General features: G+C 34.2%; 1 protein-coding gene across 1 annotated transcript; it reads right to left on the bottom strand.

Moving 5' to 3' along the window:
* Positions 1 to 285: 285 nt before the first annotated feature.
* On the bottom strand, positions 286 to 10676 carry LOC143583112 (transcriptional regulator STERILE APETALA-like). The gene is made up of 3 exons (XM_077065511.1): positions 10427 to 10676; positions 2426 to 2966; positions 286 to 1276 (listed from the first exon to the last, which is right to left on the bottom strand). The coding sequence occupies exons 1-3, from the start codon at positions 10637 to 10639 to the stop codon at positions 708 to 710; spliced, it is 1323 nt and encodes a 440-aa protein (XP_076921626.1). The 5' UTR covers positions 10640 to 10676; the 3' UTR covers positions 286 to 707.
* Positions 10677 to 19040: the final 8364 nt, after the last annotated feature.

The raw sequence follows: 19040 nt of genomic DNA, 5'->3' as shown, positions 1-19040 counted from the left end.
CTAAGAAAACACAGAACCTAATTCCTTAGATTCTCTTCTATGTATCCGCAAGTAGTGTTGCCTGCTTTCGCCCTAGTTATGGTTCTTTTGTTCTTTCTTCTACAAGCGTGAACTATGGACCTATGGTTAACATCTACACAGACTACATTCTAATGAGATGAGTTGCATACTTGCATTCCCATATCTTTTTTTTCTAATACATTCATTCATAATTACGTAGATGTTTGTCCTTAAGTTTGTTAACTATACATAAGTACTAGATAGAAATCCAAAATAAACAAAAATAGCTAATTAATCGAGTTACATGCTAACTCAAAAGCTTAAACAAGTCGAATCTTTATTGTAGATTAGATGGTCAAGTCAGCTCGGCTTGTATTGTCACGCGTCTAAGTTAAATCTCAACTTGACTCGCCTTCATTTGAATTAACTTACACAGGTTAAAAAAACACACATGAGCATGAATCCTCTAAAAATGAATTTTACACAAATCCTCTTTACCAACCAACTCTACAACATCCACTATACCCAACTAATAATCAAATAATCTCCAACAATAAAAGTCACAAGTCAACAAATACCCATGCAACCATGCATAACCAAACCTAGCTAACCCTAACCAATGAGTCAAACCAATGAACACCAACACTAACCTGTTCACTGACCGCATACCCGTAAAGTCAAAGCCAGTCAACGGTCCCATCTATAGCCTATAAACGCGCCCCAAAGTCCCACAAATGAATCGTGTTGTCACTCGTACTAGCTGCTACAAATCGCTCATCTGCATCCATGGCGGTCACATCCCCTATTCGCTCTCGTAACATGTACAAATATTCCCCGTGTTCCAACTCCCAAACCCTAATCACGCCCCCAATTGAAATAAACGCGTAGCCACCGTTTATGCAACCTAACTGACTACCACGGGCCATGAACCGACAGATCTCCTCCAAACTACCCACTCGGCGCACATTAGCTACACCCCTACTATTTAAAAACATTAGAGCCTTATCAAATGCATCAGCTGCACCCACATTAATCTGCCTCCTAAACTCTTCTTCCCCTAATATCATTTGGTTTTGTAAATCAAAAACGATTACCCTTTGCCTTGTGAACCCTACTGATAGCTCATCACTTGTTATGCGGACTCGTCCAATGTGGTCTGTTAGATCTGTGAGTAAGTGCCACCCGTCTACTGCATCTGGGTCTGTTAATGTGCCACCGATGAATACAACTTCTTCGGTGTTACTGCTTCGTACATGAAATGCGCGGTTTGGAACACCTATGTATAGAAAGATCAAAATCATGTAAGATATTTTCTATTATTAATTCAAGCAGAATAGTTATAAAAATATGTAATTAATTTATATCTCCTAGTGAACATAATTACACTAAACTCAATATATGCTATATGGAGTACTATCAATTTTGTAATAAACATACTATTTTTGTCACAAGAAAAGTAATACATACATAAGCATATAATGTAAAACGCTCTCTTATCCTACAAGGCGTACGAAGTGACCCAAATGCAACGCGCGCCCTTGAACGAAGGGTAAACTAACTAAGCACAAAGTAAAATAATCACGCATAAATTACGCAACATATATACCAAATTAAACAACTTATATAAATAATTATGAAGCGTATATGTTAATAACCAACCTATGTTCATCGACGTTATTTTAACAAGTATCGAAATTTTGGTTATATAAAACAACTCATCATCATCATCGTACTCAGTATATCCCACCAATAGCAATGCTATGGTAGGGTCTGAGGAGGGTAAGATGTAGACAGCCTTACCTCTATCCCATAGGGATAGAGAGGCTGCTTCCGGTGAGACCCCCGGCTCGATAGTAGTTTTGCATCAAGCCTTGGACATAAGGCACATAACACTCAATCATCGGGACACCGGCTGATTGGTGCATGTGCCCTTGTCTTTCGGCTATCAACGCCACCACATGATGCCTGATTAACCTTCCGCCACTTTTAACGTTATTTTCACGAGATTAGTAAAATAACGTCAAAATTAGTGCAATTTTACTTTTGCCCACCCGAGGGTTCACACATATATACATTATATGCGCGCACCGCAAGCAGGGCTCGGTTATATAAAACAACTAAAAAGTTAAAATCATATGAAAAATTAGTTTGGTGATTTATGTACGTTACTATAAGCATTTTTATGTAAAAAGAACAAAATTTTAAAAAACTTGGACCATTAATCAAAAAAATAAATGACTTTATGTTATATATTTTTGTACTAAAAATAATTTAAATGTTATATATGTAATGAATCTCTAATAAGTGTATTTTAAAATAATATTTATGTAGATAGTTTCTTGTAAAACTTGACGTCTTGACACTTTACATGCATGTTTTAAAACCCTAATAAATTATGTGCATGATCAAATTCTATTTCAAGTACCTGCATAAAGTCCGACCCACCACCGGTCACAACCCGCGAAATCCACAAGAACACCATCAGTAACCACATCACCCAAATGCGCCCTACGCGAAACAACCGGAACATTAATCAACGCCACATGAATGTCACCATCTAGAGAGGCAAACACAAGCCGGTCACCACTAAAAAACAACCCGGACACAGCACGAGAATATATTCCAAGATGATCACGCTGGTGTGGACGAAACGTGCTGACGTGGAGCCTAGTTGGAAGGTGGTATAGGTGAACAGATCCGTCAGTAAAACCCGCAGCAATGTGGTAATCGGATAATGCAATGCGGGAGCAAGTTAGGGTTTCGTCGTTATTGTTGTTGTTATTTGGTGGGAAATGTAGGGTGGTGTGGATGTAGGTTCGGGTACGGAAGTTTGTAGTGGTGACGTGGCGGTTAGTGTATTCATCGTGCCACGTGGGATGGACGAGGTGGTGGCGGTGCCAAACGTGTCGTGTTAGGGTTTGCCATAAGGGTTCGGATTGGGATATGCTTCGCCATGTTCTACAAACCTGAAAAATCAAGTACATTTAAGGATTACATGAGGATATTAAGGAGTATTAAGTAACACTAAATAGAACACACAGGATTATTAAACTCAACGTGATAACCTCTACATTTACACTTACAAGAACATCTCTTACTTTATCACATATAGCAAGTATATAAATGTTATAATCTGTTAGCACATATGTTGTTCTCAACATATACGCCTCACATGTTATACGACATATACATACATACATACATATAGGATCATCACATATAGCAAGTATATAAATGTTATAATCTGTTAGCACATATGTTGTTCTCAACATATACGCCTCACATGTTATACGACATATATATATATACATACATACATACATACATACATACATACAGGATCAGGATCATGTAAGAATTTTTTGGGAATTGAGAACTATGAGAACTATTTTGGACCACAAAAAAACCCAAAAATAAAAAAAAAAACATAAAACAAAAAAAAACACAAAAATAAAAAAAAGTAAAAAAACCAAAGTTCTTATTTATCATCCTGGTTTCTAAAAAAAAACGTAAAAAAAAATTCTCGGTTTAGCTAAATTATACATATACATATATGTATAATATGTACATATATGTACACACATATTTTTTTTCCTATACATATATGTATAATTTAAGGTAAATAATAATGTACATATGTGTATATTACATAACTAGAGATTAAATGAAAGTATACATATGTATATAGGTATAATACGAATTAAAAAGAAAAAAAATCGGTTTTTTTTATTATACATGTATAATATGTACACACATGTTTTTTTTCTATACACATATGTATCATTTAAGGTAAATGATAATGTACATATGTGTATATTACGTAACTAGAGATTAAATGAAAGTATACATATATGTATACGTATAATACGAATTAAAAAGAAAAAAAATTTCAGTTTTTTTTAATGAAACCGGAATGAAATATAAGAATTTTGGTTTTTTTTACTTTTTTAAAATTTTCGGTTTTGTTTGTTTTATAATTTTTTTAATATTTTTTAAAGGCTTTTTTTAATGGTCCAAAATGGTTCTCAAAATTCTCAATTTGCCAATGGTTCTTTTAGGATCCTTACCCTATATATATATATATATATATGTTTGGTTGTTTTATTGCATTAGAGCATTCTCATCCTATTCTCTATAAATATGTGAGGGAAGTTTGTAAATTATAGGGTGGAGTGATGAGTGGTTGTGAGTGTAAATTATAGGGTGGAGAGAGAAATGTAGTGATTTTTTGTAAATTTGGGGAAACATTGTTTTCCCTATTTATTTTTTAATATTTGTTGGATTGGTTGTGAGTAGAGGAGAGAGAAAACTGTAATGATAAATGTATAAAAAAATACTATTTAATTAAGCATGAGAGAGAAATGTAGTGTTTTTTAATGTAATTATAGGGATAGAGATGGGGAACGGATTGAGAATGCTCTTACAAGAATTGATTCTGAGATAATAAAATTTATCACTCCATTTGTTGTTCTCACATAATTTTGCTATTTTAAGTTATTATTTTATAGAAGACCTTTAAATTAATTGTTGTTCAAAGACTTATGAATTTGTTAAATTAGTATATTAAAGAGTTGAGTAATTTTTTACGTACAGTTTTAAGAGTTTTTAATTTTGTCCACTCAATACAAGAGTTTACCTTTTTTTTTTTCAAAAAGTAAATGATATTTTTACTCGCCACTAGAAAATATATAGCTAACTCAAACACTCTCTAAATCTATTTATAACTTCACATCTTTTGTGTCATGGAATCAAAACCCTTAACCAATTGTAGAATAACATCTTTTAACACTCGTATCACTAGACTACAAGTCATTTAATGTTTGCAAAGTTATCTAGGACCCAAAACGAGCGTTAAACATAGAATTTAACACGCTAAGCTTGAACTTTAAGATATCTTAAGTGAAACGTCAGCTAACTATTACATTAAGAATGATGGGATTCATCACAAGATACTAAATTATTACGAGGAAAAATAAATACAGATTGTAAAGTTTGTTGATTAATGGTTCAAACTATTAAAAGTTTTGTACTCCTTAAAAACAAATGTGTACGCTATATACGTTGAAATCGTTAAACTAATTGTACATGTGTTTTCTTATTTATGCTTTTAACCGTTCCTATACACCAGTTGATAATATAACATACACAAGAATTACAAATTATAAAAGTATATGTTCTATATATAAATAAATTTTATTTATATTATTTGAATGATAAAGAGATCACACAAAAAAAAAGCAAAAAAGCTGTATTCTGCTCCTAACTTCATAAGTTTTATATTTAACTAACTATGATTACACTTATATTTGATATACTTAACATATTTTAAATTTGCTTATAAAGTTATAACATATTTAAAATAAGTGAATATGGATATTAGAAAACTTTACAAGAGAAAATTTTAAAAAAATTAAAGAATAGCTTTTTTTTATATATTATAAAAATTTTATTCTAAAAGATAAGAACTAAACAGAAAGCGTTAAAAAAAACGAAAGGTTGGCGCCTTTTTTAAATAAAAGGTTAGTGAATGACACACTTTTACACAAAACACAAGAAAATAAAAACAAAGAATATACTGGAATAAATAAAAACTTGATAAGATAGAAAAACTTTAGCAGCATGGGGATGTATATCCTATGACAGAAGGGAAGAAGTATTCATGCGCTACAGACATGCAGACAGCTAAGAGAGTATACAATACAATATATGTATATATGTGTGTATAAATTATTATATTAACGGAATAATGCTCAGAGAATAAGAAAACCACAGCTTTGTTGGTGTATTGTATTGTGTAGATCACCTGATGCTAGACCTATACTTACACACCTACTCACTTTAACTTTAGTAGGGTTTCGTCTTGTCTTCTTAAGTACCACCTACTACTTATTTGTTATCATAATAATAATAATCTCCATTGACCACAACTCATCGTCTCTTCCATGCCAATTTCAGCCTTTTCCCACCATGCTTTAAACTCTCTTGATTCAGAGTTTAGGAGGGACTACTTAATTGTTCTCAACTACTTGTCAATAAATTAATTCAACTTTTCTAAAACAATAATTTTGGTACATTATATCAGTTGTGTTGGACCATATTACTTCAGGTGGCTTCAATATCATGTAAGACAGTAAGAGACGTGCTTGATTATTTTCATTGAACATAAGGTACAAATTTACAATATATACAGCTAAACCCGGCACGTCGACTCATTACTAAAATCCAAAATGCTAAACGATCTAATAAGTTGAATATTTGAATTTTAGGTTTTTATTAACCAATATCATAGTCACTAATTATACATTTATACTCCTAATTTCATATTTCACACCACCATGATATATGTATCTAGGTGAGAAGTGTGAAAAGTCTCACTATTTATGTGACGCCCATGTGACAAACTCCAATTTCACAACTAAAGGCTCCCATGACACCGTCTAAACATAGAAACAACTTTATTTATACCTAGATAGCATTAGGCCAAATCGCTTTTTGAAGGCCACGGCATGGACTTTGTTTCACCGTAGAGGGGTCAACATTAAGGGAGGGGTCGTTGGATACACAGCCGGTTTTTAGAGGAGCACCCCAAAGTGAAATTCGACGTGGGATGTTCTCCATGCAAATAACCATATCGACGAACAACCTTTAAAGGTCTTTTTTATTTTCAAAACATAAAATTATTAGTAAATATTTTCTTAAAAGAGGGAAACAAATAATGGAATTAAATGAAATGTTGTGTCTTTTTCAATATGGTGTAGTGGTAGGAAGCTTAAGTTTCTCAATAAAGACTCAGGTTCAGTCCTCACTTGCAACACTTTAGGGGGACATGGGTAGCTTAATGAAGAAAATTTTGGATCTTTATGATCTCCAGTTCGATCTTGAAAATGCCTGGTTTTACCAGCAGTGTTCAGAGGGATGAGTTTTCTCCGAAACTGGAGATAACTTGGAGGAATTTAAGGGTTCCTTACGGTTGGGCCAATTAACAGTGGCCTTTTGCCATTGGGTCGCCCCGTACGAAGCATCTACGCAATTCTGTGTTTCTTGGCCGTAAAAGAAAAAAATGAAGTGTTATGTGAGGCTAATAAAAAGAAGCAAAGAGGGGATACACCACATAGTTTTACACCTTTACAACATTAAGCCACACCAGCTTTTTGGTTTAAAATTTTAAATCCACAATCAAATCTTTTGTATTTTCATTTGAAGTGCAAAGACAGTTGGGTTTTTGGTTAAAACCAAGTTCGAGCAAAAGTTAGCTTGCTCGTTAACTCACTCATTTGATTCGCTTCACTCATTTGGATCGCTGAAATTAACCTTAACTTAGAATATTTTGTCATTCAATATAGATCGTTCAATGCTTTAATCTAAGTAATTCAACCAAGCCAAATTTTCGTAAATATGTTTATTATTTTCTTATATTATATTTATGTATTATAGGCACTAGAATTTATATATGGAGTCCAAAGGAATTGGTAAAGTACGGTAGCATATAATCAAATGAAGGATGTGGACAGGACGACAAGGTACCCAAAACAAGTACAACTCCAGGATGATATAATTATATTTATATAAATATATATAGATAGAAACCATATCTACTTAAAAACAATCTTTAGTAGTATAAACATCTAATCTGCGTCCCAAAAACAACACAAAAAGGCAAAAGTAATAAAACCAACCCGTATTTCTTTGAAAGCGACAAAGTGTGGGTCTTTTTTATGGACATGGATTGATGGTCAACAATTTGACTTCAACTGAACCTTGCATAGAGCCATAGATACCACTTTCTAAAAGTTATGTTCCTTTTCATTTTTTTTATATTAATATTCTTTATCTTAAATAACTGTAAATTTAAATATTTCAAAATAAAGATATAATCTACTATCCCACTTTGATTGTATCACCTATCATACTTACATATGATAATAATAGTTTAAAGAGAGCTCTTTACGAAGGAATAATAACTGCTTGATTATGTCATGTCTATAAATGAAAATTTGTATGTTTTATGTTTATTTAAGTATGTGATTTGGTTTACGTAGATATACATGAGTTACAATTTAAAGAGGGCTCTCTGTGAAGGAATAATAACTTTTTGATAATGTCATGTCCTATAAATGAAAATTCGTATGCTTTATGTTTATTTAAGTGTGTGATTTGGTTTAAGTAACACCTTTGACTATTAAGGTTTAAAGGTAATAAGTTCAGGGTTTCAGACTAACTTATGTTAAGTTCTCTTGTTTTTATTTACATTTATAACCGCTAAGATGACCCTCAACATAAAAATCATTTTTTGAATAGAGAATGATGAAAATCACTTAAAACCTTTATATTGTGTCTAAATGTAATGCATAGCGCTGTTATATAATCGCTTATCCCCAGACTCTCCTTGTTTCTCTCTCAATCTATGTAATATTAACCAAACATGTTTCCAAATATATTTAGTTTTTATTGCTCAACTTAAAATTGATTTTATATTAAACACTTGCCTATATAAGCATCTTCAATGCTTAAAAGTTCGTTCGTTTAAATCAAATGAACAAAAACTTGTGTTCATGTCCGTTTAATTATTAAATTAACGGACATATACAAACGTTTCGTCAAACAGTTTACCGAATGTTTAGTTCATTTTACAAGCCTAGATGCCACCTAGATTTTGGATGATAAAAAAACTTCAATTGAAAGTGCTATAACTATTTCTCTAACTGCTTATAAATACCCTCTACTTTTTTACGTTTTCAAAATCTACACATTTTATACCCAACCAATATGATAAAGACAAGAGTGTTAGGAAATGGCCAAAAACCCTTTCAAAATCTACACATTTTATACCCAACCAATATGATAAAGACAAGAGTGTTAGGAAATGGCCAAAAACCCTATTGTCAAAAGGCTTTCAATGGCTTTTTTATTCTTTCATTCCCAAGAAAGTGGTGGTCAAAAGCCCCCCTAAACAAAAGTATTGTCCCCCTTTGGAAAGAAGAGACGAACCTGCACCTTCCCATCTATCAACTTGCTAATAATTTAAACCCTCCAAATCCCAGAATTGTCACGCCCAAACCATCTTTTCTTATCTTAAAGATTAAAAAACAAACATGTAAAAAAAGTAAATACCTTTTGTTCTTGTCTTTTACTGACAATATATATACACATAGATATAGAACCAACTTTAAAAATTATAGAGAATATTAACACATGTGTTAGACATAATACAAGAGTATAGATACAGTTATGCAGAGGTAATGGTCTTTTTAAAGGAAGTATCTCTGTCATTTGAATAAGAGGTATTGTTTGTTTTATCCTTTCCAGACCCTACTAACAGTCTTGCTATTCATAAAATTTTTACTAAATAAATACAGGTGTTTATACAGTTATCTCTTCACGCACATAAAAAGGTTGTCGTTTCAAAAATATATATATGCATATAAATATAGGTATTTATAGAATCATTTAGGGGCTATTTAGCTAAAAGTCATCTGCTTATGTATGGTACAAATAAATAAATGAAGAGGTACAAATGGATCAGCATACTAGAATAATTTATACGAAATCGTACCACCTAAGAATGACCTATTGTATGCATACTGAAATGATAAAAAAACATTCAAGAATGATATGTTACCACACGAGCAAACCCTAATTTCTATTTTCATAATAAAAAATTGCATAAACATAAGATTATCATTAGTTCTTATGATTTGGACCATGCTAAACTTAAACCAGTGTTCGTTATTTCAAATATATTGAACAGAAATTGAGGATATGTTGGAAATCAATCATACAAACACGAAATTTTATCTCAACAATAATACGTCTATATCTGTTTATTGTTGACTCACTTACAATGACTCCTAACTCGTCTGTATATACCGAAAACCATGTTAATCCTACTCAAACTAAACATAAATTAACATACTCAAACTTCTAGCATTCAAACAAACTAGATTAACTTTTGTAAAACGTTCAAAAACTAAATAGATCAAATCTAAGCTTTCAACCTAGTAATTTAAATTAACTTAACCTTTTCTAACTTTCTTTTAACTCATTTCAACATCAAGTTTCAAACGAATAATGACTTTAGTCTATGGGATCTTACAATATTATATTATTATATAGGCGTCTAGATGTGTAGCCTATTGAAATTGTGTGCGTCATTTCATGTTCAATCGGATACACATCTAGAATACTACATGGCTCTAGATGTCTATCCGATTGAACTTGTTTACTTAATTTCATGTTCACCAGATACACATCTAGAACATATGTGTATCCGATTGAAACTTGTTCGGTACTTCCAGTTCAATCGGATACACATTCAATATGATACACAAACAATAAAATATTGCATGAATCCAAACCACACACAATGTGGTGACATTTAGCACCTTACAATATACTTCAAGTATTCAAAATAATAATGTGAGGTTACCTGAAAGATATTAGCAAGAGCAGGAGCAACCGCAAGGCGGCCGAATGCTAGAGCCGTGTCAATGGCAACTTGAGTAGCTAAAGCTTCTATAAAAGGCTCAGGCCACACGGCAGTTTGAAACCGTTGGCGAGAATGAGACGGTTCTTCGAACTCTCCACCGTCACCTTCTCCTCCTTCGTCGTGTGACGTAGAAGAAGACGAGGACGTTGACATGTGTTAAGTGAGTTTGTTTTGATCAGTTGCACACAACAAAGTAACGGAAAAGATCACCCAAAATGTACTAGGAGAGGTTGGGCCCAAGAGGTGTTATAGACTTTGTGTGTAGTGTATATATACACAAGTACACAACAAACAAGCCAGGTTTTTTATACACCATGTGCTTACAATTATTTTATACTAAAATGCTTTGGATAAAGTTAAATATGTTTAAAAATTTTATAATGGGATTTTTACATATTTCCCTTTACTTAACACCTTTAATTATATATTTCCCCACACCTAAACAAGCAATTACATATTTCCTCTTTTCATAACAAATTACCAAGTTACTCATATCTCTTACCATTAATAAATTAATTAAAAAACAAAGTTATATTAGTATTATAAAGTTGAACTCACACCATCAAATCATCTTCTCCAACCTACTTCTGGCAAGCTCTATTTTTCGGGCAAGCTTCTAACCATCTCATCACCGCCATAAATGACTACCACCACTTTTTCCCTCTGAATCCCGCCGTCTCATGTACACTTTTTTTATTATACTTGAGTTGTTTTTGTTGGTAAAAAAAATTTTAATACAAAACTTTTTATATTGACTATTGATTAAAAAGTTCGATGCCAATTGGCTTATTAGTGTTCGATATGTTCGTCTTTACATCGACTCGGTTTGGATTGAACTTTAGGAGATATGTAATTAATGTTTTAAGGAAGTGCATATATGTAAGTACTTATTTAATTATGTCATTAAGGGTAAAATAGTCATTTAATTAGTTAATTTTAATGAAATAGAGAGATATGTAATATGTGTGGTTTAGGGAGAGAAATATGTAATAAGGTAATGTAGACAAAATAGAGGAGAGAGTGATTAGATGGTTTGTATACGTGAAAGTGAGACAAGTAACAACAATAGATAGAATGGTGGAAACCTTTAAGAGCATTCACTACAGGCTTCGGTTGCCTAGGTTTGATCTAGGTGACAATGGATAAACTTAGAGGACACAAATGTTCTTGTTGCGGAGTAAAGTCCATGAAGACAAGTTTGTCTCTCCAAACCTGGAAAGGACGAGGTGGCATCTTTTCTCTCTCATATCTCATATACACACATATTATATATATATATATATATATATATATATATAGGGGAAGTATAAAATGAAAACAATTTGGGTTGTGAAAACCTTATGTAACATCGTTTTTTTTTGTTTTTTTTGTTACACACGTAATATATGTTGTAACATTTAATACAAAACATCGAAAACTAAAAAAAATTGTTTTGCTATTCATTAACATTTTTTTACTAATTTTTATATATGTTTTCAGGAGAGAGAAAATGTTATATTTATATTTACATTTTTTATTCACTTTAATTGTGGACCACAAGATTTAAACTTTAATTATAAACATGTGGTTGAGAATGCCTAGAATCATAACTCAAGTGGGTTTTTATTTTAACATTACCCTATATATATATATATATATATATATATATATATATATATATATAGGAGAAGTATAGTTTGAAAACCCTCTTGAGTTGAGAAAACCCGTGAAAACCCTATGTAACATCGTTTTTTTTTATTTTTTGTTACATGTAATATATGTTGTTACATTTAATACAAAACATCGAAAACATAAAAAAAATGTTTTGCTATTTTTTTTATATTTTTTAGTAATTTTTATATATGTTTTCAGGAGAGAGAATATGTAAATAAACTTTTATATTTTTTATTAACTTTAATCGTGGACCACAAGATTTAATCTTTAATTAAAAATATTTTGTTGAGAATGAGTTTCTAAAGTTTCACAACTCAAGTGGGTTTTTATTATAACCTAACCCTATATATATATATATATAGACACACACACACACATTTAATATTTTTTAACGAGTTTGTGGATGTCTGTTGTGGTGGAAGAATGTTGGGTTTTTGATAAAAAATTGAAATGTAACGTGAAGATGATGTGGCGGTTTATATAGATTGTTGTACATGCTCTAATGTAGAGAGGAGGAGTAAACAAGTCCCTAAGAAAGTTCCTTGTCTAATTCTTGGCATCTGCCTTGATAATGTTTCATGTCCACGAATCGTATTCATGTCTGGCCCCCTTCTCTATTGGCGAATCGACTTCAGCTCCTGTACTTCTTTCCTTAGGGCCGTCTAAAAAGTATTAAGTTCTTTAAAGATCTTCGGCTCCTTTTGAAGCGGAGAAAGGATGAAAGCTAATAATTTCTTTTCCATAACTTACTTGGAAAAGGAAACTCATGCCTTTCCTTAATTAATGAGTCATACCCAAGCTGACTTGGGATGAGCAGATTGTGGAGGATTTGCTAAAGTTACACCTCTCTAAGGACATGGTCTGTGGCAGATCCATGAATCTTTTTCAGGTGGTGTACTACTTTAGATGTTTCAATTTCATGAAATCGGATATAAATATTTCAGGCGGTTCGATGGTTTGGGTCAATTCATTACATAATTTGTTAGACCCATTTTGTTTAGTTTAGTCTTTTATATTGTATTTATATGTATTGGGCTTTAATAGTTCTTTTTGTATGTAATGGCCTAAGGAAAAAACTTGTAGTTAAGCCCATTAAGCACTATGGAAATAAAGAAAACTCTCATGCATGCTCCTTTATAAATAGGGAGCATGCCATGAGAAGAATAGCCTTTTGCCAAGATTTTCTAACTCACACATATCTTTCTTTCTCTCTCGTCTCTCTCTCTAGAACCCGAAATAACATCTCAAGATCCGAGACCGCTTAGGTGGCTTAGTGTGATTTCCGCTAGCACTAAGCTCGGTTGATCCAAGATTATTGTTAGATCCACCCGTCTGGGGACCTACAATTGGTATCAGAGCTTCGGCTCACTAGTTGAGATTTTGGATCACAACCTTGGGTTTTGATCTTAAGAAGAAGAAAACAAGTGTTTTTATAAAGAAAGTTGACAAAAATACAAAAAGATTCGGTCAAAAACTTCTTAAAATGTCTTAGAATGTGTTCTTGGTGAAGAACAACAAGAGTACTAGCCTTAGATCCAAAAGTTTTGGGTATAAAAGTGTTAAAGTTAGTGTTTACGGGTTTGAAAAGTGTTGAAATTAACAAGTGAAAAATTTCGCTTCTCATGGCATGAAAATCAGTGTACCAACCTTTGACCTAGTACTGACAAGTTTGGTGGAACAGATCCCAAGAAAGATTTCTTCTAGAAAACTAAACTTTTTCGCTTAAGAAAGTTTTTCGCTTCGCGTGGTTTTTCGCTTCGCTTGGTGTTTCGCTTCGCTCAAAATTTTGCTTCGCTTACTTTTTCGCTTCGCATCACTGTTTTTTCGCTTCGCATCACTGTTCATCTCCACAAATTTTTTGCTTCGCTTACTTTTTCGCTTCTCATAGTTTTTCGCTTTACTATTCATCAAAATTTTTCGCTTCTGTTAGAACTATTTTTTCGCGCGAAAAAGTTGCTTTTGTTGATTTTTGAGCTGTTTGAAGGTTGTTAAGTGTTTGAGACTGCCAAGACCATGACGAGCACTGATTCTGAGTTGTTAAAGGGTTATTTGCTGTTGGAAAACCAAGTGGGAACATTTCAAAAACCTCCAAAATTTATGACCTTAGAAGATAATTTTGTCCACTTCAAATGGAGGTTTATGAATTTTATCTCATTGACTGATTCTGACTTAATGAGATGCTTTGTACAAGGTCCTCATGTTCTCGTGACTGTTACTAAGCTGGGGAACAACTAAAAACTCCTGAAAATTATGATGAAAATGATAGGACCTTGGTAGAGCAAGATAAGAAGGCATATCTTACTTTAACATTTTGTCTTTCAAATGAGATTACAGAGATCCTACAAGAACATACAACTGCCAAGGGTTTGTGGGATGCTCTTGTTGAGAAGGTGGAGGGAAATGCTGAAATTAGGGAAAACAAGAAGGCCCTATTGAAAGAAGAATTTAACATGTTCAATCATCGTCAAGGTGAAAATGTGTTGGATTTGGTGAAAAGGTTCGAGAAGTTAATGGTTAGAGTCAGAGCTGCAAGTGTCAACATCACCAACTCTGAAGTCAATCACAAGTTGATAAACTCTCTGCCATACAGCTAGAGTACCAACACAATTACAATCAAGAGAACCACAAAATTGAATGCCATGACAAACTCCGATTTGATCTCAACCATCAAGTCGTTTAAAATGGACGAGCATATGAGAATGAACAATCATCTGAGTTCTCTGAATCAAGCTGGGATGAGCAATGCATCAACAATTCCAACCGCTTTCATAAGCAAAATCCAGCAGAATGTGTACCCTGTTAACACTCCAAAATACTCTTCAAGTGTTCCTCCACAAACCACTGCCTTTATCTCAAAGGGAAATCAATCTAGATCATCTAAGTCTAGCTCATTTCAGAAAGCAGTTGATAGTGCTGTTGAGCAAGCTTTGAAGGCCCACGGAATTTCATCATCTTCAAAACCTCAACCTAGCAAACCTTCAAGCTACTGTGAAGCACTCCCGTTGTTGAATGATTCAAATGTTTCAATAGTTCATGCCTTTCTGTCAAGTCATGAAGAATTATTGCAGGGAAATCTATTGCCACCACAATTTGAGATCGAGGATATGAGAGATATTAATCAAAAGGATCTTGACAAGATGGATATCAAGTATTAAATGGAAATGGCCGTGCAAAGAGCTACAAACCTCATGAAGATGTATGGGAAGGATAGCTTCAAGGATTCTAACAGAAAAAGGATCGGGTTTGACAAGTCGAAGCTACGATGTTACAACCGCGGTGAGATGGGTCATTTTTCACGAGAATGCACGAATCCGTCAAAACCAGCCAATGATATTCGTGTGACTGAGGTGACTGAGGAGGAAAATAGCAAAGCTGCAGGAAAGAGGCATGAGGTGCAAAAGCCTAGCAGCTCAGCTAAAAGAATTGGGAATCATCCACATAAGGGCAATTCAAGTGCAAACACAAAGGCCCTTGTCTCCCAAACGGAGGTCCAAGCTGGTATGGATTGGGATGATCAATTTCACGAGCTACGGAATCCTCTCAACATGGCAGGCATGGCCTTCACATCAAACATTGAAGCATCCTCATCCACAGCTGCAAGTTCTGATGAATCACCCATTAATGAGGTAAATCACAATCTTTGCATTCAAGCTTGCATCAATAAAGTGACATATTATAGATATCTTCAGGACGAAGTTTTGAAAGAAAACGCAAAACTTCGTCAATTAAATGCTGAATATGTTAAAGCCGACAAGATTTATGTTGAAAAGATAAAAAACTCACCATTATGATGTTGCAAATCTTAAACTTAAAAATTTTGTTAAAGAGCAAGATGTCATCTATTATAAAAATATAATTAATGAGTTGAAAGATGAACTTGAAAAGTTGAAACTTGATGCTTCTGATAAAAGAGAAAAGGAAAAACAAGTTGAAAGATTTAAAGCATCATCTGAGCAATTGGATGATCTTATTGGAGGCCATAGAAGTACTAAAATTAAATCAGGGCTAGGTTATCATTATTCAGCGGTGCCTCCACCCATGAATGATAATTACACTAGCCTACCTCACTTTAGCTATAATACTTCTCCTGATGAAGAGATGGCTTATGGGATTGGTAAAGTACCAAAACCAGTGAAATTTGTTCCGGCTCTCTCTATCAAATGCTCCAATTCCATCATCTGATAAGTCTAACGTCAACGTGTCTTGTGTAGCAGGTGATGTAAATGGTGATTGTGGGAAGGTTAACCAGGGTTGCAAGCCAATAGGAGAGTTAGAACCCCGTTTTGAATCTTGTGTGGGTCTAACAAAAACGATTAACAATCCTGTATGTAGTAAAGTGTGTGAGTCAATGTTAGGAAGCTTAATGTCAGGATCAAAAGCTGTATTTTGTGAAACTTCCAGTGATGACAGTTGTAAAAATATTTGTAATGAAAGTGAATGTTCTTCATCTGATTCTGAATGTGAAACTGTTTTTGATGAAACAATCGAAGCAAAGGTTGATGAACAGAAAAGTCCTAGCTGCTCATCAACTGATCATCATTTTGAGAACTTAACTAAAGAGAAATCCATATTTGAAAATGAAAAACCAAGCACTTCCTGTAAATATGTGCCGCCAAAGAAAACTTCATTTTCTCAAAACACTTCATATAATAACAGTTCTCAACACAATGATCAGTTCGATAGTGCTTATTACTATTCTCAACAAAAACCGAGGCATTCAAATTATTTTGCTTCAACCTTTTCAAATAGACAGATACAGGTTACAAACAAGTTAACCCTACTACATCACCCTATCCCATATATCTCAGTAATCAAGACATCTATAATTTCAATAAGAGAAAATGTTGCTTTGTTTGTGGAAATCCTTCTCATCTTGCAAGACATTGCAAGAACTGGCATAAGCAACAAAGAGACCTCAACAGTAAGTTTGGTCAGACATTTCCTAGGTTTAATGCTCAAACTAAGAAAATGTCTAGCCAAACTTACACTTCAGCCAGTGAGACGGATTCAAGACCCAAGAAAATTGACAAACCAAGAAAACCTTTTTGGCTAACCCAAAGAGAAAGAAAGCGGTTAGCTAAGGGGTCTAAAGCTGAAAAGCCTAAGAACCTTTCAAAGGTTTTCACCATGGCTAGCCAAGAAGATTTTGTAGTTAAGTCTAAACCGAAACGGAGGCAATCCAGAAAACCATTTCAAAACCGAGGAAATCATAATTCTAGTTCCTCGAGGGATTGCTCTTCAGATTCTGATTCACCAAAAGATTATATATTTAGAAATCATCAAATTAAACTTGGTGATTTTGTGTTTAATTTTCCCGAGACAAGTGCGTCTCGGGAAACCCTCCACTAACTGGTTGTTCGTGTGTGTAGGGTCAGCCAGGACGGTCTGTCAACAGTATTTAGTACTTGGACAGTGGCTGCACCCGACACATGACAGGAGACGAGTCCCTGTTGTTCGACATCAAACCATTCGACGGTGGACATGTTTCCTTTGCCGGTGACATTGGAGGAGAAATAACCAAACAAGGGAAGGTCTCGAATGGTACTTTGACATTCGATGAGGTCAATCTGGTGGAACATCTCAACCATAACCTGCTCAGCGTGTCTCAAATCTGTGATAAGAAATTCCCAACCCTATTTACTGAAAATGAATGCCTTATTTTGAAACCAGGTTTTAAAATCCCTGAAGAGTGGATCATGTTGCGTACTCCGAGGCACAATGATGCCTACATTCTGGACATGAGAAGCAATTATTCCATGCGTTCAGATTCTTGCTTGATGTCCAAGGCCTCGGAGAATGATTCATCTTTATGGCATCGACGTTTGGGTCACGTCAACTTTAACAACTTGAATAAGTTGGTTAAAGGTGACCATGTGAGGGGCTTACCTGTAAAATCTTTCCAGCTGAAAAATGTGTATCTTGCTCTAAATGCAAACAGTACAAACTGTCTCACAGACCCAAGTCCGTCAATTCCATAACCTCCACTCTCCAGCTATTGCACATGGACCTTTTTGGTCCAATTCAACCAATGGCAATAGGTCGAAAAGCCTATTGTCTGGTTATCATTAATGACTTTTCGCATTTCAGCTGGACATTTCTGTTAGGGCATAAGGACGAGACATCACAGTTTCTGCTCAGGTTTATCGTGTTGGTGGAAAATCAAACTGACAAGAAGGTATAGTGTATCAGAAGTGGCAATGGTACAGAGTTCTGTAACAAAGTGGTAAATGAATTCTGTCACAACAAGGGAATTATTCATCAACTCAGCGCACCTTACACTCCCGAACAAAATGGGGTGGCTGAACGAAGAAACCGCACGTTGGTTGAAGCCGCTAGAACAATGTTGTCATACTCAAAACTACCATTAATTTTCTATGGTGAAGCAATCAACGCTGCCTGCTTTACCCAGAATCGTGTGCTTCTGAACAAACGATTGAACAAGACTTCGTTCGAAGTCTTCTATGGAACAAAGCCAAGGGTAAATTTCTTCAGAACGTTTGGATGTCCATGTACCATACTCCAAATCAATGCTGGAACAACCTCCAAGTTTGCTGAAAAGGCGGATGAGTGCTATTTTGTTGGTTATGCTGCCGACAAATGTGCTTATCGGGTATACAACAAGAAAACCAGAGTGATCTTGGAGTCTTTCAATATTGATTGGCAAGAATTGAACCCTACCGATGCACACAATGGTCCGGACTGGATGTTTGATTATGAAAGATTGTTCAAACAGTTTCGTGGGATGTATATGACTCCCGTTGTGCCAACGGTTTCCCCTGTTGTTGCTCAACCGGTTCAACCTGCTGATGATCAATCTATCTTGATGCATGCTATATTGAGAAATCTTGGAGATTTCAATATAGCTGTTGTTGCACCCATACTCAACGTACAACCCGTGGCT

Source organism: Bidens hawaiensis, unplaced genomic scaffold, assembly GCF_021521415.1.
Source record: "Bidens hawaiensis isolate Kalapana, Puna unplaced genomic scaffold, B.hawaiensis_p1.1 tig00032127_1, whole genome shotgun sequence".
Lineage (NCBI taxonomy): Eukaryota > Viridiplantae > Streptophyta > Magnoliopsida > Asterales > Asteraceae > Bidens > Bidens hawaiensis.
The sequence above is the reverse complement of the archived record's forward strand: the minus strand, read 5'-3'. Positions and strand labels throughout refer to the sequence as shown.